General features: G+C 38.7%; 1 protein-coding gene across 1 annotated transcript in view; it reads left to right on the forward strand.

Annotated features, from left to right (window-relative positions):
• The first annotated feature begins 817 nt into the window (after positions 1-817).
• The window catches only part of LOC120528036 (interleukin-20 receptor subunit alpha-like), a 60,167-nt gene continuing 39,772 nt past the window's right edge, over positions 818-21,212 (forward strand). Inside the window, exon 1 of the mRNA XM_039752001.1 lies at positions 818-1,088. Coding sequence (XP_039607935.1) covers positions 1,025-1,088 — 64 coding nt within the window. The 5' untranslated portion in view covers positions 818-1,024. The remainder of the gene's footprint in view (positions 1,089-21,212) is intronic.

The following is a 21,212-nucleotide window of genomic DNA, read 5'->3' on the forward strand; positions in this document are numbered from 1 at the left end:
CCACACTGATGTGACATCACCTTCCCACTATCCTCTTACTGAAAAACATTTACAAAACGCTTTTCACACCGGTATTGCAATGCAACGTTTGCTCCGAAACCTTCACACTCCAGAAATATCTCAACACACATTTAAAAACACTGAACGAACGCAACTGTGTCTTTCAAGAAATGTTCAGTCATCAATAAATAATTATGAGGCGTATGCTACACTGTGGGTTGGCTAGTTTCTTTAGTTTTGTCTGACGTAATCCTTCATTCCAGGCACAGGTATCCTTTGGCCAAGAAAAGAGCAGATTTGGAATTTGAACTGCAGTTTTCAATAAAACCACGAGAGGGAAGTATTGAGGTAAGCCAGAATGCCAGTTTTTATGTTAATGTATGCCAGTTTGAAAGTGTCAAGAGAACAGAAGAGGGGCATACCTGTCTGGGCTCAGGTGACGGGAGGTGTGATTGCACTGTTTCTCTTCATACTGTACTATTCATAAAGTGGCCTGTCCTGACATACACTGAAAAGACCCAATTCAAATGAAATCTTTTTAGAGATTCTCACAGAAAGCAGGGCTGTGAAGATGGCTCCTGTTATCTGTTTACTCTTTTATTTTTAATTTCACACCTTTTCTACAATATGCTCGTTAAGTCTTACATGCCGATGAGTGCTACGTTGTCACCAGCGGCTTTGGGGGGCCCAGCCTGGTAGGTCTGCGGCTGAGGTTTTCCTGTGGTTCAGCTCCCACGGTCACACACGTGTGCTGATGACCCAGATTGCTGTGTGACACTCTGACGCGAGAGGCACAGTGCCTCATCTTTTTCCATCGTGACGACAGCACCGTAGGAAACCCGGCAAGGGCCGCCCCGCGGGGGCCGTTTGGCCCCTTGTCCTCGGGTAGCTGCTTCCACTTTCTAAATGACAGAACACTCTAGTTCAGTCACAGCTGCACACCACGCTGCCGGAGACGGACTTACTGGCACTGCCGGCCCAGCATGTGTAGACAGATGGCTCAACTGCTCATCCACATCTAAAGATGGAGCCACTCTGTGGGGTCTGCACACTGCTCAGCTTCCTCTGTGGGTTTTGGATCTGCTTAGGTGAGTCGAATCTGACTGGGGTCAGCCTCAGGGTGGGAGGGTACCCGATTCTGTTTTATTTTATAACAACATCCTGGAGCTTACGTGGCCCTAGATGTCTCCGTGTGAGCCTATGGGTGCCGCTTCTGAGGGAGGGACTGGAATTCGGTCGCACGCCTGGGTGCCCTCCTTTGACTTTTTTTTAAACTTATAATCTACATCAAAGTGAAACATAGCACCATCATCTTTAAAAAGAAAGTATCACCTTAAAGAGTGAAAAGGGGCAATGGCAGTGGGGAATGGGGTACAGATGCCGAATCTGGTTTTTGCATTAGAGAGGAGCGGTTCAGGTACTGTGTTTTCATCTAGTTGGTCTCCTGGAGTCCAATAAAATGAGACAGTGCCTGGCAGGGCTTTTCTTTTGTGTAGCTGATGCCAATTTCTGAGTGCCATTTACTTTGGATTGGATTGTTAACCACCAAATAGTGAAAGACGCTCTATACAGTAAATTGAAGGTGGCAGTTAATTGAGAAAGATCTGCAGGTTGGAATGACCACCAATGTGACAACGGGAACATTTATTCATTATGCCGATGGAATATTAGAGTGTACTTTTAATATGATAATTAAGTGTGTTTTTTATTTATCAAAACTCAATGATACAAATACATTTTGTACCCTAACCCTAACCCTAATTTCTAAGACTTCTTTTGAGTTAACTTAACCTGCTTGTTTTCTTTTGTCTTTCACTGTGTATGATGGGATTGTGGTGGATGTTATCATTGGTTGTTTTATTAATCTGCTCTTGCATGATTTGTTTGTATTGTGTTTAATTTAATGCCTTTTTGTGCAGCACTTTGGCGCAACCTCTGTTGTTTTAAATGTGTTTTTACAAATAAAATAATCTAACTTATAGTTGGGGCTTGAAACAGAAGATTCTCATAGCTGGTAGTCAACATGTTAACTACATGGATTGTTATCTGTGAAAGGGGTGTGTGAAAAGGCACTATATGAAATAGCATTTGGCATTAAAGACACTATTTAAATAAAGTGTATTGTTATTATGGGCTGTCGGGACTTACAGAGGTGTGCATCAGTCTTTCATAATAAGAGTTTACTGCAGTTTAGTTGTTTGTTTTTAAGATGCAATTTTGAACTATCAGTTATATAAAGCATAATTTAAATTCATCTTTAAGAAATTAAAGTTTAATCCGATAGTTTCAAATATCTGGGTTCATTTTGGAATGGTCTGATTGGTCCAGCATCGGGGTTTTATATCCCATGACTGACCGTTGGACATAAGAAAATTAACAAACGTGAGGAGGCCATTCAGTCCATCAAGTCCCAAATGCTAAGCTGTCCCCATATCTCGTCCAGATTCTCCTTAAAGGTTATCAAGGTTGCTGCTTTAACTCCATGTCTCAGTAGTTTGTTCCAGATTCCCATAACTCTTTATATGAACAAATGCTTTGTAGTTAAATGAACTTCCCCTTAATTTCCAATGATGTCCTCAAGTATGTGATTCACCCTTAAGCTGAAAGAAAGTTGCTGCGTCTCTTTTATCAGGCAGGGCCTTTGAGGATTTTAAATTCTTGATTAGTTCCCTGTGCAGTTTTCTTTTTTATTTAGTTTAATATTATTGATATTATTTGAAGAGAACAACATTCTATGCAATCATGTCAAACGTAACTCCAAAATACTAGCTAGGAGGATTGAGGAAGTACTTCCATCTGTAATATCACAAGATCAAAATGGATTTATTAAAGACTAGCTGTCCTGCACGGCTCCACCTGCATAGTTGTGAAACAGGACAAACTTTAAAAATCGATCCAAAAATTTATATTGATAGCTTTCGTATCTGATGGCCTCTTGATATACAATATTTTTGGTTTTGCTGTCGGAGCAAGAATGTAGCTGTGATCTCTTTGGCAAAAATGTAAACGTATCTCTGGCCAAGTTGAAGGTGGGCATACGCCAACGTCAAATGTTACCACTGTAGCTGATTGTGTTCAGCTCTGACGGGAGAGAGCGCCCCCTGGCGTGGGGAGAAGAGCACATGGCCGTGATATCTCCGCCAATGAGCAACTACCCTGTAAAACACACGTGATCGCTTTCTCTCGAAAACGTCAAACGTTACTCTTTAACAGTGTCTAGATGATAATGTCTGCTGAACAAACAGGAATCGCTAGCTAAGCGGAGTCAAGGTATGCTCCAAAATGTGGTGAGAGGTAGACTGAGTCGAAAGGAGGATGGCGCGCGAGTGTGGTGGGCCGCACCCGGCTCCTTACTCCCGAGGTCCCACCTCGCCCTCCCCTTGGCCCACAGCCGCTCTTTCAGATTCTCGCAAATAAATCAATGCTGCAACCGAAATTTGATACTTGGTGCGATGAGGGAAGTTGCAAAATCAACCAGAATGTTCAAGAAAATTATAGAAAAAAATCCGTTAAGTAGTTCTCTCGTGAAAAGCAGACAGACAGACAGTCAGACGTTGGATTTTATTATACAGAGATATGAAGTATAATCTTTCCTCTAAAAAAATCCATCAGTTCCTTATGCAATATCATCTGCTCGAGACTTAACAGGTTTATTTCTCTGAGTCTGTCACAGTAGGCCATGTCCTTCATTCCCATGATGCAGCTGGTTACTCTTGTCTGCACAGCTTTAAGTGCTGCTATGTCTGTCTTGCACGGTAATGACCAGAACTGCACACAGTACTCCAGGTGTGCTCTTAAGGTGCATTATACGATTTGAGCATAACGTCCCTTGATTTATATTCAATAGTTTTTATGATATAACCAAACATTTTATTTGTCTTCTCCACTTTGCTTAGATGTTGAAAATGTGTCAACATAAACCCCTAAATCCTTTCTAGAGATGGCTTCCTTTAGCTCAGTTGTCTCCCATCTTGTATTTATAATTGATGTTCCTTTTACTAACGTGCAGCACTTTGCACTTTTCTATATTAAACTGCATTTTCCGGGTGTTCTCCCAGTTTTCTAGCTTGTCCAGGTCTTTTTGAATTCTTTTTGCTACCTCCTCAGTGTCTTCCATCCCTCTAATTTTAGTGTCCTCTGCAACTTTGTCAAGTTTACTAACTATACCAGAATCTATGTCATTAATAGAAATCAGAAATGGTCCAAGGAGAAACCCCTGAGGGACTCCACTATTGGCATCACTCCATGTGGAGTATTCGCCTCTTATCTGTACTCTGTGTCTCCTGCCAGTTAACCAACTAAACATCCAGGTTTGGAAGATACCTCTGATGGTCGTTGTCTCTGGTAGTTTTCTTGCAGCTACTCTGGTTTTCCTCCCATATCCTTTAAAACTTGCAGGTTTAGTTAGCTTTTGAGAGTTTTTCCTTGTCTTCTCAGAGAGTTAAGGCTGGGGAGCTGTCAAGAGGCAGGGCCTGTTAAAGCCCATTGTGGCACTTCTTGTGTGATTTTGGGCTATACAAAAATAAATTGTATTGTATTGTATTGTATGATACCTTGTGACTGTGTGCATGAATGGACCCTTCGGTGGACTGGCGACCTGTCTAAGTTTATCACCTGCCTGTATTGAATCCAGCCTGCCATGATCGTGAATTGGATTATGTGGGTCTGGCGATGTCCTTGTTAGTTTTATTTTAACTATACCACATTTTTGGATGTGTACAGTACTTTCAGCTTTAAATGAGAAGGGCACTCTATAAAAATTAATTGAACTCCATTCAGCGGAAGCAGGAAGAAGGCTAGTCCACACAATCCACCATGATGTTCCTACATTGATGGATTAAAGGCCAGAAGTCCACATGACCATCATCATCAAGTCCTTCCATGAGGACCCTAAATACAATGAGGACTGATTCATTTATGTTAGGTAGAATGCCTAGAGGGAGCTGGGCGGTCTCATGGCCTCAGGGCCGTTTGAAGGAATTTGGGGGCCCCAAGCAAAATGGACATGGAGGCCCCACGCACGCACGCACGCAAAGGAACCACAGCATAGCCATACTGTACATATTTCTGCTAGCCTACCTGCTGCAAAATTGCACCATTTGTACAAGACAAGTAGAGCTATTTTATGTGTGTAATTTATCACTTACCACTGTCTTGTTTTTTCTTATCCTCCTCTTCCTTTCTCTTCTTTCTTTTTTGGCTTCCTGAAGCATAATTACGCTTCCTGACTGCCGAGGAAGTTTTGTATTTTGCCGGCAGCAGAGATCGCGTGGTTGGCTGACTGCTGTCAGCGAGGGGGGCCCCCTTGAGGGGGATCCCGATAACAGTGTCATTGCACTTTACTGCATTCACTATCAATGGGGCGCTCACACAGTTTGTCGCTGCATTTTATTCTTAGCCAGTCGTTGTCTTGGGGCCCCAGGCCAGCTCGGGGCCCCAAGCAATTGCTTGGTTTGCCTGTCTTGTCGCGACGGGCCTGCATGGCCTGGAACCCCTGCAGATTTTATTTTTTCTCCAGCCATCTGGAGTATTTTTTGTTTTTTCTGTCCTCCCTGACCATCGGACCTTACTCTTATTCCATGTTAATTAGTGTTCTCTTATTCTTATTCTTACTTTGTCTTTTTTTCTCTTTTCTTCACCATGTAAAGCACTTTGAGCTACATTACATTGTATGAAAATGTGCTATAGAAATAAATGTTGTTGTTGTTGTTTTTAGCTGTTGTAGAAAAGCTGTTTTGGGCTCCAGTCCCCACAGAGGATGATTTCAGTTTGCTGCCACTTCCATGAATGTGGGTTATCATTATTAAACATTTCAAACAAGTCAAAGTCCACAGCCCTCGGTTTTGACATTGTTTTGTTGTTCTCATTCTGGGCTGCATGTTCTTGCAGTGGTTTTTACTGCTGTCTAGTGACCCAAGACCTGGTCACTGTATGTGTAGTGTCTGCATGCTTCCCCTTGTCATCCTGGGTTTTCTCTGGGTATCCTGTGTTATCCCCCATTCCACAAATATGCATGTTAGGCAGAATTGCGATGGATTGGCACATCTCCGTACACTCTTCAAAGTCAAAGTTATTTATAATAGCACATTTAAAAACAACAGATGTTGTACCAATAATGCTGTACAAAAGAACATACAATATATGATTACCGTAAAGCAAATGATTATGTACAAGGGGGATTTATTAGAAAATGGACGAAACCTTAACAAAACTGATCATGTCATTTCTCAATGTAGCCTCCACCCTTCTCAATGCACTTGTGACACCTGCCTGGAAGTGCCAGGATGCCAGCAGAATATAAAGGTTTTGTCTTGTCCTCGCCACCACTTGTGCACCGCTTTCTTCACGTCGTTATCTTTCTTGAATCGACGACCACCCAGATGTATTTTTAGTGGTACAAAAAGGTGGAAATCACACTGTGCCAGATCTGGCAAATAAGGCAGATGTGGCAATAACTCAAACTGTGCCATTGTCTGGTAGCAAAGGGACTTCTTGAGACAGCAGTCCCCGCCACATGGATCGAGTAGCAGGCTTTACATTGGTCTCCAGCAAGTCACAGAAACTTGCCCTAGTGACTGGAGTACCCCTCGGCATGTAGTGTTCGACGATAACTCGCGTGCACGAGTGGTGGCGAGAACAAGACAAAACCTTTTATTCTGCTGGAATCCAGCCATTGAGAAGTGTGGAGACTACATTAACAAATGACATCATCTAATTTTGTGAAGGTTTGTTCCATTTTCTAATAAACCCCATTTTCTAACTTTAGCTTGACTTCCCCTTGTAAAACAGTTTGTTAGTGACTGTTTAATTTCCATCCTCCCACTCCCAATATCTTTATCCACAGTGAAAGGTGGAAGGGATAAAGTGGGTTTTTAACCAAGTCTTAAAAACCTCAATAGAAGGAGAAGATCTGATGTGCAGCGGTAGATCATTCCAAAGCCTAGGGAGCAACAACTGAAAATGTCCCGTCAGCCCTGATCCTGGAACAGCAAGGAGTAGCTGAGCAGATGACTTCAAAGCCCTCGTTCTTGAGAGGGGATGTAGGAGATTTCAGATGTATTTTGGGGGGCTAAACCATGCAAGGCCTTAAAAGCAAGCAATAAAATTTTAAAATCATTCCAAAATCTCACTGGTAGCCAGTGGAGAGAGGCCAGTACAGGTAAGATATGCCCTCTTTTTCTAGTGCTGATTAGAAATCTAACTTCTGCATTCTGGGGCAGATATGGGCAAACTCACATATAGAGAATTGCAATAATCTAGCTGAGATGTAAGAAAAGCATGAATCTCTATTTCCTTCTATGAAAGAAAGGATTTTAATTTTGAGATTTGTCTCAATTGGTAAAAGCTGGACGTTACCACTGTGGAGATTTGCTTGTTGAAACTTAGTTATGACTCGATGATCATACCCAGATTCCTGACATCATTACGAATTTAAAAAGTAAAATTGGCAAGGTGGTTCTTTGGCACAAGGGAACCATTTTTAGTCCCCAAAAGAATCATCTGCATGAAGATTACACCATGATCCTTTATTTATTTAGACTGGTAACATGCTCCATAAGTAATCATGACTAGATAACAGATTTGTGAAATACCAGTGGGACTTGCTATAATACAATCTCACATCCTAAGTTCATATTTTCCTGATCTGTTTTATCCTGCTAAATTGAAGGATGTGTTATTTTTTCACCTATAAGGAACCTTATCAAAGCTGAAACAGCCAATCACATATGCCAGGAACACTCCCCAGAATTAAATAGTTCTTTTTCAAGCAAAGTCACCACACAACCTAGTAAAGTGCCATCAAAGAGCTGTTATTTTTAAGAGTTTGTGTTAAACACAACTGCTCCATGACTTTAATTTAGAAAACAAATGAACATTTTATTCATTATTTAGTGGTTGCTCCTAAAAAGCACATTTGGGCATTTCTCATGTAAGGCTGCTGAAATGAAGGCTTCTGTCTCCAGATTCCCAATGGACAGGATTTTAATTCAGTTTTTTTTTTTTTTTTCTTTTTTCTAGTGATTTTCACTGAGTTCAGGCACAGAGTGTGTGACAAGTTCACAGGTAAATCCAGGAGGTTGTCCGTTCAAATCCCATTACTGCCAAAAGGGATCCCACTTTGTTGGGCCCTTGAGCAAGGCCCTTAACCTGAAAATTCCTTTTGGAGTGCTATACAATGGCTGACCCTGCACTCAGACCCCCAAAGGTTAAGTGAAAAGACAGTCTAGTCTCTGGGGTTAATAAAGTATATCAAAAATACAAATATAAACTTTACTAAATACATAATGACTATATATATATATATATATACAGTATATATATATATATATATACATTTGATTAACCCTTAACTATTCGCACCATTTCTCATCTCATAAGAACTCATGCGGTGTGTGCTTTATACACCAGGGTTAAAATGGCTATTTATATGCATGCTGTGAGGTTGTAATATAAAATATTGCAATAATTTTAAGTTGTACATGTTTTAATATAATTTAATACCATATTACTGAATACTATGACACAATCTAGGACTATCTAAAAATAAACCTGATCCACTTCTCCAATACTCACACTTTTATGCACTGCAGGATGTATCACATTTCACTTCAGTTGTTGAAAAGTCAGTGCAAGAAGAACATCTCATTGTCGTCATAAATATGTAAGTTACCGTGCCGTGGACCAAATGCACTTTATGGAACTTGCGACTGTGCATCCACTCATAAAACCGGCTGGGAGGACACTGGAGGGAGACCATTGCGACACGTTACTTGTAGTGAATCAAACTGAGGAGAGATGGTGGATGCTTTGCCTGTAGGTTCAAGTAAAAGGATATTGGACAAAAATAACTGAGACTGAGGTACAAAATACACCAGCGCAAGTAGTTAAGGGTTAATAGACAGGAAAGCCAAGTACTTTGAAACAGATAAACATAAGTAAGGTCCAGTAATATCTGTCCATTAAATAATTAGAAGAAGGAATTTTTCTGTCCCATTGGAACTTACCGGCTTTTTAAAGGTTACACAGTAGTCATAATGTGGTCTTTACTAGTAAGGCACTAAATTAATAAATAACAAAACTCATCAGGTAGATTAAACCTGGGGCCAAACTCCTGCTGAGCAAATAGTCAATAAGCCAGACCCTCACTACATGTCTGACACCCTTCATCAGACACTCGCACGCCCTAATCCGATCACCACTCATTCACATTACACAAGATGAGAAATGGGGAATTTCAGAGCAGGGGGTTTGTAACGAATGATGCAACCATTGTGGACTGCTTTAATTATGCACCAAATGTACAGTGCCCTCCATAGTGTTTGGGACAAAGATACATTTTTTCTTAAAGGTTGCAGTGACTGCAGTGCTACCAGGTGACTACAGGAATCTATACTAATAAAAGGCAAAGCCCTCACTCACTCACTCACTGACTCACTCACTGACTCACTGACTCATCACTAATTCTCCAACTTCCCGTGTAGGTAGAAGGCTGAAATTTGGCAGGCTTATTCCTTACAGCTTACTTACAAAAGTTGGGCAGGTTTCATTTCGAAGTTCTAAGCGTAATGGTCATAACTGGAACCTATTTTTCTACATATAATGTAATAGAGTTGAGTTGGAGATGGCCGTGGGGGGCGGAGTTTCGTGTGACATCATCACGCCTCCTACGTAAGTACGTAGAGAACAAGGAAGAACTCCAAACAGCGATGAGCACAAAACGCCATTTCACAATTGAGAAGGCAGAACAACATTATGAAGCAAAATGATGCATACAAGCATATTCATAAGTACAGCTACTGCGGAAACAAAGCACGGCGTGAACCGTAAGTTTATATTAAATTAAGTTCATAGGCTACCACTAGCGTTTGTAATTTAGTGCCTGCCCATATAAGGCCGTCCATCAGCGGCAATCCAATACAAACACTGGCGATAAATGTTCACGGGTGAAGGACTGCGCTTATGCAGAGGAAGATGAGATGGTCAGGGTGGTGTTTGGCACAAACTCATTGAAACTGCGAGAGAAACTTTTAAGTGCTGGGTCTTAGCTGACATTACACGAGATGGCACCAGTACAGCTGGGAACCTTCGATGCAAGAACACCAAGAGGCTCACATGAACTGCGAGTGCACAGACAAAAAGCAACAGTTCCAAAGAGTGCTGAACAAAAACCGAATTACACAATTGAGAAGGCAGCAAAAAAATATGAAGCGTCTTATACATACAATCATATTCATAAGTGCAGCTACTGCGGAAACAAAGCACACGGTGGAAAAAGTGAATGTCCTGCTAAAGGAAGACAGTGTAAAAAACGTGCATGCAGTTTGTCACGTCTCAGATAAAAGGAAGACGAGCTGTTTATTGATGCAGTAAGAAACTAATCGATGAATGAAACCTCTTATCTTTACAACGATTGACAAACACGGAATGTAACTTGAACACAACACATCCTACAAATACGAACCTGATTGAAAGAAATAATGATAATCAAATCCTTGACAACAGCAACATTCAATAACACTCACAAAACAATTACTGTATATTGACAATCATGTTACGTTATTTTTAAAATGTTCCCTTTTCTTTTTCATAACTTCTACTTCTCCACTGCGATACACAGGTATATATATAAATGTATATATATACCCCGATCTACAATACATACTTTAGCATAGACAAGCCACACGCTGTGGCTAATTGTAGAGTCTTAAGCCTCTAACGCCGATATTCGAGGTTCGATTCCCGAGAGGGATGTACTGACTATATGCAGCGTGTTACCCGATTCGTTTACCTTCGCATCTCCTTGGTTTGGGACGTATGAAAAAATATTAGGTTAACGCAGAATCATGTTACGTTATTTTAAAATTTTCCCTTTCTTAGCACAAGCACAGCTGAGAAGCTTCGATGCATGTACTCCATAACGCATTAAAAAATAACGCATTTAATCACACTTTCAATTCCAAGCAAACGGGAACTTTTGGCAATGCATTATTTCCTGGTACATCCATTACACTGATGCACACATCACAGCTACAAAAATGTTAGAGTCGGAATAAAGCGCGTTCCTACGACTGATCATTTCGACTTCCCCAGCGAAGCCTTGATAAAAGCATGGTTTTGTGCACACTGAAAAGCAAGCAAAATTAGATGCATTACAGAAAGCGGACTTTGTGGCTCTTACTGGGGATCATTGGACTTCCGTGACCGTTAGTAATTCTAAATACATCTAATTACAAAATGTTCAATGATCACACTGTTTTAGCCTAATGTACAAAATAATTTTGGCTAATGTTACTCAGAGTTTAAAGAGTAAGTTGGTCAAATTACCTTTTATGTTTCTGACTTATTTTTTAAGAAGAAAACTGCACTTTATGTTGAAATTTTGGTTATTATTATTTAAAGACAATACTATTCTGAAAATGTACTTAAAGTACTTAAACTACCACTTTATTTTTAAGTCTGCCCAATTTTAACCAGGGATGATATTTTTGTTTCTGTTTTGAATTCAAATGCAGTTTAAAAGCTTTTTTTTTCAGAAATTAAAACAGCTTCAGTTTACAATATTCATGTCCATGTCTATTATTTGATTCTGTCGCCCACTAAAACCGTTTTAAATAAAAAAAAAAACATTGCGATTTGGGGCAAATTTACGTGCGATTACATACGATTAATCAAGATTAATTCTTACACAGCCTCTAATTAATTGGATTAATTTTTTAATCGAAGTCCCACCCTAATATATATATATGTAGATATATATATGTAGATTTGTATATATATGTGTATATACAGTATATATGTAGATATGTATATGTTGTATATACAGTATGTATATATGTGTGTGTATATATGTATATGTATATATATGTATGTGTGTATATGTATATATATATAACTGTATATATGTATGTGTATAGATGTGTGTATATATATATATATATATATATATATATATATGCCAGCAACACTCATGACAATGACAAAACAATTACATTGTCAATCATGTTACGTTATTATTAAAATGTTTCCTTTTCTTTTACTTCTCCGCTGCCAATCGCAGGTATTTTGCTATATATATATATATATATATATATATATATATATATATAATATAAATAGATAGATATGACAACAACACTCATATCAATGACAAAACAATTACATTAACAATCATCTTACGTTATTTTTAAAATGTTTGCTTTTCTTTTTCATAACTTCTTTAACACACTACTTCTCCGCTGCGAAGCGCGGGTATTCTGCTAGTACTATATAAAAGAAAAAGGCAACTTTCCTTTCTTTACACCTTTTTTCCTTTTATCCCAAACCAAAGCCTTTCTCTCTTAACACTGCAGAGGACACAAAACTAATTTTCTTTAAATGCCGGTAAGGCACATTACCAGAGGCACAAATTTGAACGTTCACATAGAAAATGTAATTTCAATGTACCTGTACTTCTTAAAACGTTAATGTTTTACTGTTTAATAACTTATAGACTATAATTTATTATTTTCCCTTGCACTCAGTGACCAAAGCTATACACACACATATAGACACATACAAACATACACACAAGTATATGTATGTGTGTATATATATATATATATATATATATACACACACACACACACACACACACACACACATTATATATATATATATGTGTGTGTGTGTGTGTGTGTATATATATGACAGCAGCAATCCAAGCTGTGAGAAAACAGTAAAAAAGAGGCGTGTCAGACGTCGTGGTACATTTTCTGATGCAGCTACCGAAAACAACTTCGTGACGCTGCCGCCAAATACACAAAACAATTACTTTGACAATCATGTTACATTATTTTTAAAATGTTTCCTTTTCTTTCTCTTTCCTTCTTTAACACACTACTTCTCCAAGCGCGGGTATATATATATATATATATAGATAGATATGAGAACAACATATAGATAGATAGATAGATATGAGAACAACACTCATATCAATGACAAAACAATTACATTAACAACCATGTTACGTTATTTTTAAAATTTTTCCTTTTCTTTTTGGTACCTTCTTTAACACACTACTTCTCCGCTGCGAAGCGCGGGTATTCTGCTAGTGTTTAATATATCCCACTTTATGTTCCTCTGTGTCTTTTAAATTCTCAGATGTTATATACTGTATGTAGGCAGCCATCAGATATTTTATGCGGTAAGACAAGAAAACAAAGAAAGAAAGAGTTGGGGATCCACCCGGTATATTGTGACAAAAGCACTTCTAAGTCAAAGTAACTCCAGAGCAGAGCAGTGTCCAAGATGGGACTGACTGGTAAGGTGAGGAGGTTGACTTTTATAGGTGGAGGAAAGAAAGAGGCGGGTCCAAAAGGGGGCTTTCTGGAAGTGAGACCTGTAGGAGGGCGTGGTTAGGAAGGACAGGCAGGAAATGGTCGCAGTTTAGGTGGTCTTCTGTTCTGGTGATCTGTAGAAGAGGGAGATGGGACATTAGTGCATTTCATCAACCGCTGACTTTGCGTCTTGCCCTCAGTTAGATTGTCTCCCAAGCGCACGTATGTGACAATGCTGATCATGTGATGTTTCTCAAGTTACCAGCTTGTCTGAGAGGCAGCTTTGGTAGGCCGGTGCTCGGGTCTGCATTGACAGCAGCATCTCTTCAGTTTAGTTTAAAAATGTATTAAAAAAGGTTGGTCTTGTCCGATGCGAGAGATGGACGTCTCAAGTGGAGCTCCGCTAGCAGCGGTGTTATTTTTCATATTATTTGCTTATTATCCTGAGATATCCTGTATTTATTCAACCCGAGAGGGACTGCTACAGTATATGTAAGCACATATAAACATGGCCAACAAGAAGGGGGGTCCGAAAGAATCGAAAACTAAAGCTACACTGAAGCTAAGATCAGCAAGTCCTAGTTCAAGATAAGGCCTTTCAGAGACAGACCTGGATCAATTGGGCGAAAGTACAGACTCCTCGGGACCACGGTCCACTACATCGTCGCCGGCTGAGAGCGAAAAGGGGAGGGAAGGTGCGATCGTGAGTGCAGATCTGGATAGCTCGCCAATCGGAGAAGATTACCTGAAACTGGAAAGGCCTTGAAGTCCGCGGCTTCAATTACTCCACGCGAGCCGGGAGCAGCGGGGACACCGGTTACAGCAGAGTCTGCTGCTTCATCTACGGTACAAGAAAGCACAATTGAACTGTCTGAACTGAAGGTGTTGGTCGCTGAGCTCATGCAAGATATAAAGAAAAGCGAGAAGGCTAATGAGAAAGCAAGGGCAAAGGCAAGCGAAAAAATGAGACAGGAGGTGAGACAGAAGTTGAAACAGGCAAATGAATGGCTGCGACAGGAATTCCAACAGGCAAATGAAAGGCTGCGTCAAGAGGTGCAACTTGAGCTTCGACAGGTGCTGGGTAAAATTGAAGAGCGCATTCAGGAAAACTCGGTTAAACTGAGCATGCTTACTGATCAATTGGAGGATCTCAAGGAGACATTCACGAATCGGATTGAAATGGCCGAAAATTTAGCTGCCAGTGCCGAGGAAAAAGCAGTAAATGTCAGCTCCGAATGCAAAAAACTCGGAGACAGATTGGCTGCTTTGGAAGATGGGAGTAGAAGGTATAATGTTAGAATTGAAGGTCTGCCTGAGAATCGAGAAAGTTCAAACCCTGTGAAATTCACAGCTGAACTCTTTTCTAAAATAATCGGGGACGACTTTAAAGCAGAATCTGAGATAGCAGCGGCTTACCACGTACGCGGATCAAACACCATTAGACCCAGACCCAGATCTTTTATAGTTCGTTTTGAACGATTATCATTTAAGCTAGAGGTGATGGCATTTCTCAGAAAGAAGGAAGATATTATATATGAAAATAACCACATTCGTATCTTCCCTGACTTCTCTCCAGCAACAGCTACTAAACGGGCAGCCTTCTACAACATTAAACAGCGGTTACGGCAAGCCAGCATCAAATACAGCCTCTTGTATCCGGCAGAACTGAAAGTGGAATGGCAGGGTCAATTGTATGTCTTCGCTAGCAAGGAAGAAGCAGAAAAGGAATTAAGAAAGCTGATCCCGGGACTATTCTGATACATAATAGTGAGTCATGGCGGTTAATGATAAAGCAAGGATTAATAATCTACTGTCTTATCTTTTCGTTTTAAAATACGGGTTTTTGTCAGCATATATTCTTATTATTACTTAGTATTACTAGGGCGCTATCTGTTTATGTTTTATTGTGCTTAATTATACTTTTTTCTCTTTTTTTTTCTTTCCTAATTATTTCATCTCTACCCTAAACGAGACTGTTCAATATCATACCCTTGATTTATTGTTATTGCTATTACTGCATATATGATCTTAATGCACTAAAATTGCTGAAGACTATATATATATATACTAGCAGAATACCCGCGCTTCGCAGCGGAGAAGTAGTGTGTTAAAGAAGTTATGAAAAAGAAAAGCAAACATTTTAAAAATAACGTAAGATGATTGTTAATGTAATTGTTTTGTCATTGATATGAGTGTTGTTGTCATATCTATCTATTTATATATATATATATATATATATATATATATATATATATATAGCAAAATACCTCTGATTGGCAGCGGAGAAGTAAAAAGAAAAGGAAACATTTTAATAATAACGTAACATGATTGACAATGTAATTGTTTTGTCATTGTCATGAGTGTTGTTGGCATATATATACAGTATATATATATATATATATATATATATATATATATATATATATACACATCTATACACATACATATATACAGTTATATATATACATATACACACATACATATATATACATATACATATATACACACACATATATACATACTGTATATACAACATATACATATCTACATATATACTGTATATACACATATATATACAAATCTACATATATATATCTACATATATATATATTAGGTGGACTCGATTAAAAAATTAATCCAATTAATTAGAGGCTGTGTAAGAATTAATCTTGATTAATCGTATGTAATCGCACGTAAATTTGCCCCAAATCGCTGAATGTTTTTTTTTTTTATTTAAAACGGTTTTAGTGGGTGACAGAATCAAATAATAGACATGGACATGAATATTGTAAACTGAAGCTGTTTTAATTTCTGAAAAAAAGCTTTTAAACTGCATTTGAATTCAAAACAGAAACAAAAATATCATCCCTGGTTAAAATTGGGCAGACTTAAAAATAAAGTGGTAGTTTAAGTACTTTAAGTTCATTTTCAGAATAGTATTGTCTTTAAATAATAATAACCAAAATTTCAACATAAAGTGCAGTTTTTCTTCTTAAAAAAATAAGTCAGAAACATAAAAGGTAATTTGACCAGCTTACTCTTTAAACTCTGAGTAACATTAGCCAAAATTATTTTGTACATTAGGCTAAAACAGTGTGATCATTGAACATTTTGTAATTAGATGTATTTAGAATTACTAACGGTCACGGAAGTCCAATGATCCCCAGTAAGAGCCACAAAGTCCGCTTTCTGTAATGCATCTAATTTTGCTTGCTTTTCAGTGTGCACAAAACCATGCTTTTATCAAGGCTTCACTGGAAGTCGAAATGATCAGTCGTAGGAACGCGTTTTATTCCGACTCTAACATTTTTGTAGCTGTGATGTGTGCATCAGTGTAATGGATGTACCAGGAAATAATGCATTGACAAAAGTTCCCGTTTGCTTGGAATTGAAAGTGTGATTAAATGCGTTATTTTTTAATGCGTTATGGAGTACATGCATCGAAGCTTCTCAGCTGTGCTTGTGCTAAGAAAGGGAAAATTTTAAAATAGCGTAACATGATTCTGCGTTAACCTAATATTTTTTCATGCGTCCCAAACCAAGGAGATGCAAAGGTAAAATGAATCAGGTAGCGCGCGTACATAGTCAGTACATCCCCTCTCGGGAATCGAACCTCGGCGTTAGAGGCGAAGACTCTACAATTGAGCCACAGCGTGTGGCTTGTCTATGCTAAAGTATGTATTGTAGATCGGGGTATATATATACATTTATATATATACCTGTGTATACATGTGGATAAGTAGAAGTTATGAAAAAGAAAAGGGAACATTTTAAAAATAACGTAACATGATTGTCAATATACAGTAATTGTTTTGTGAGTGTTATTGAATGTTGCTGTTATCAAGGATTTGATTATCATTATTTCTTTCAATCAGGCTCGTATTTGTAGGATGTGTTCAAGTTACATTCCGTGTTTGTCAATCGTTGTAAAGATAAGAGGTTTCATTCATCGATTAGTTTCTTACTGCATCAATAAACAGCTCGTCTTCCTCTTTATCTGAGACGTGACAAACTGCATGCACTTTTTTTACGCTGTCTTCCTTTAGCAGGACATTCACTTTTCCACCGTGTGCTTTGTTTCCGCAGTAGCTGCACTTATGAATATGATTGTATGTATAAGGCGCTTCATATTTTTTGCTGCCTTCTCAATTGTGTAATTCGGTTTTGTTCAGCACTCTTTGGAACTGTTGCTTTTGTCTGTGCACTGCGTCAGTTCACGTGAGCCTCTTGGTGTTCTTGCATCGAAGGTTCCCAGCTGTACTGGTGCCATCTCGTGTAATGTCAGCTAAGACCCAGCACTTAAAAGTTTCTCTCGAGTTTCAATGAGTTTGTGCAAACACCACCCTGACCATCTCATCTTCCTCTGCATAAGCGCAGTCCTTCACACGTGAATATTTACCGCAGTGTTTGTATTGGATTGCCGCTGATGGACGGCCTTATATGGGCAGGCACTAAATTACAAAAAGCTAGTGGCAGCCTGTCTATGAACTTAATTTAATATAAACTTACGTTCACGCCGTGCTTTGTTTCCGCAGTAGCTGTACTTATGAATATGCTTGTATGCATCATTTGCTTCATAATGTTTTTCTGCCTTCTCAATTGTGAAATGGCGTTTTGTGCTCATCGCTGTTTGGAGTTCTTCCTTGTTCTCTACGCTTACGTAGGCGTGATTAAGTCACACGAAACTCCCCCACGGCCATCTCAACTCAACTCTATTACATTATATGTAGAAAATAGGTTCCAGTTATGACCCTTACGCGTAGAATTTCGAAATGAAACCTGCCCAACTTTTGTAAGTAAGCTGTAAGGAATAAGCCTGCCAAATTTCAGCCTTCTACCTACACGGGAAGTTGGAGAATTAGTGATGAGTCAGTGAGTCAGTGAGTGAGTGAGTCAGTGAGTGAGGGCTTTGCCTTTTATTAGTATAGATATATATTTTTTAAGTGCAAAACTCTTTTTTAAATTTTTTTAAGACTATATTGGTAATAGATATCTCTATCTTTTAACCCTAAAGCGCCACTGCATGGGGCTTGTTTTGCTTTGGACGTGCTCTGTCTCTGGGTATGTCAGAGGACTGGGACTGCGTGAAGTGGGTTTTAGCCTCACTTGGGGAGGCAAAAGGGAGGGTGGGGGTTAAGGGGGAGAGAAAGAGAGCAGGCTTGATCTATACCTAATCTATCCTCTAATCTTTATAATTATAACTACCAACGTAATAATAAGCTGCATGGCAACAACTCTAGGGGAAATAGGAAAGCTGTCTCACTTCCAGTTAAGACTATAAAATGACATCAAAAACTCCATGATGGGACAGTTAACTTTGTAAGCTGGAATGTTAAAGGCCTGAATCACAAATTAAAGAGAAAGAAAGTACTCTCTCACCTAACAGGTCTAAATGCTAAAATAGTATTTTTACAGGAAACCCACTTACTAAGCAAGGATCAGTTCCGCTGCAAAAGACTGGACTGGCCAAATGTTCCATTCTAGTTTTACAAAGAAAACTAGAGGTGGGAATTCTCATACATAGAACAGTACCATTTGTAGCATCAGATGTAGTATTGGATCCTGAAGGGAGATATGTGATGGTCATGGGAGACTTATCTAACTGTAAAATGATTTTGATAAATGTTTATGCACCTAATGTTGATGATAAGGAATTTATACAAAATTTATTTGCATCCATTCCCAATCTGAACACTCATAAAGTTATAATGGCTGGGGACTTTAATTGTGTTCTAAATCCACTTTTAGATAGGACTTCCTCCACAGGGGAAGCATCTAACACCGCAAAGATAATTACAAAGTTTATAACTGATCACAACTTATCAGATCCCTGGAGGTTTTAAACCCAAATTCAAGAACATATTCTTTCTACTCACCAGTACATCATTGCTACTCAAGGATTGATTACTTCTTTATAGACAATAACTTCTTGCCTAAGATTAAATCTTGTAAATACGATGCTATTGTTATTTCTGACCATGCACCTATGATCTTGGAGCTGAAATTACTAAGCCCCATACACTCACCCGCAGATGGCGCTCAACCGCTTCTATTAGCTGACGAGAATTGTACTGAATTTATATCCAAACAAATCAAATTCTTTCTAGAGACAAATACATCCCCTGAGATCTCTGCAGGAATACTCTGGGAAACTCTTAAGGCCTTCTTAAGAGGACAGATTATCTCATATCTTTCCCACAGAAATAAATCCGAAGCCAAGAAAGTAGCAGAGATAAAAAGCAAATTACTAAAATAGATGAAGAACATGCCAGACTACCAAGCAGACTCTACATAGGAGGAGGCAGGCTCTACATTCAGAATTAAACCTCTTGACAACTAAAGAAACTGAACAACTAATTTACAAATCCAGACATCATTATTATGAACATGGAGAGAAAGCTAATAAGCTTTTAGCTCAACAAATTCACAAGCAAGAAGTGCAACGCAATCTCGTAATCACTAACACTAACGGAGATAAAATCATCGAACACAAAAATATAATGCACACTTTCAGAGACTACTATAAATCCCTATATACTACTGAGTTTAAAGAAGACAATATACAATCTAATGCATTTCTGGATACATTACAGATACCACAAATAGACGCTTTTAGTGTAGAGGAACTTGATAAACCTCTGTCATTATCAGAATTACTGGATGCTATAAAGTCACTCCAAGGTGGAAAAGCAGCAGGCCCTGATGGCTACCCTGCAGAGTTTTACAAGAAATTCTCCGCTCAGCTAGCTCCCTCCTATTAGCAACATTTACAGAAGCCAGAGATAACCAATCTCTTCCACAAACCTTTCGCCAAGCACTAATCACTGTCTTTCCAAAACAAAATAAGGACTTATTACAATGTGCATCATACAGACCAATTTCACTTCTGAATAACGACGTTAAAATACTCTCTAAAATCATAGCTAGAAGGATGGAGAAAGTGCTCCCTCGTAATATCACAAGACCAAACTGGATTTATTAGGGGCCGACACTTATCTTCAAATCTTCGACGCCTGTTTAATGTAATATACTCACCAACTAAATCAAACACCCCAGAAATATTATTATCATTGGATGCAGAAAAGCATTCGACATGATTGAATGGAAATACGTCTTTTACTACATTGGAGAAGTTTGGGTTTGGCCCGAACATTTGTGCATGGATTAAATTACTGTATACTAACCCAGAAGCTTCAGTTTGCATCAATAACATTTGCTCAGACTACTTTAAACTAGAACGTGGCACTAGACAAGGATGCCCTTTGTCACCGCTGCTGTTTGCAATTGCCATTGAACCACTGGCAATACATTGTCGAAATACTGATCAGATAAAGGGGATTAGCAGAGAAGGACTGGAACAGAAAATCTCATTATATGCAGATGACATGGTACTGTATATATCGGACCCAGAAAATTCTGTGCCTGCAGTCTTAGCAGCACTCACAGAATTTCAAAAGATCTCTGGTCTCAGAATTAATCTGAATAAAAGTGTACTCTTTCCAGTGAATTCTCAAGCATATAATATTAGATTAGACACCCTACCTTTTATCATTGCAGAACAGTTTAAATACCTGGGTAAACATCACAAGTAAACATAAAGCTCTTTATCAACAAAATTTCGCGTCTGCATGGAAAAAATTAAACAAGACTTGCATAGATGGTCAACCCTTCATCTCACACTAGCTGGAAGAATTAACACTGTTAAGATGAATATTCTTCCTAAGCTCCTTTTTATTTCAAAACATCCAATATACATTAATAAATCATTCTTTAAGCAATTAGATTCAACAATAACCTCATTTATTTGGAATTCAAAACATCCACGCATCAAAAGAGCGACCCTACAAAGACAAAAGGCAGAAGGCGGCATGGCTCTACCTAACTTCCAGTTTTATT

This window comes from Polypterus senegalus, chromosome 4, assembly GCF_016835505.1.
Source record: "Polypterus senegalus isolate Bchr_013 chromosome 4, ASM1683550v1, whole genome shotgun sequence".
NCBI classification, from domain to species: Eukaryota; Metazoa; Chordata; class Cladistia; order Polypteriformes; family Polypteridae; genus Polypterus; species Polypterus senegalus.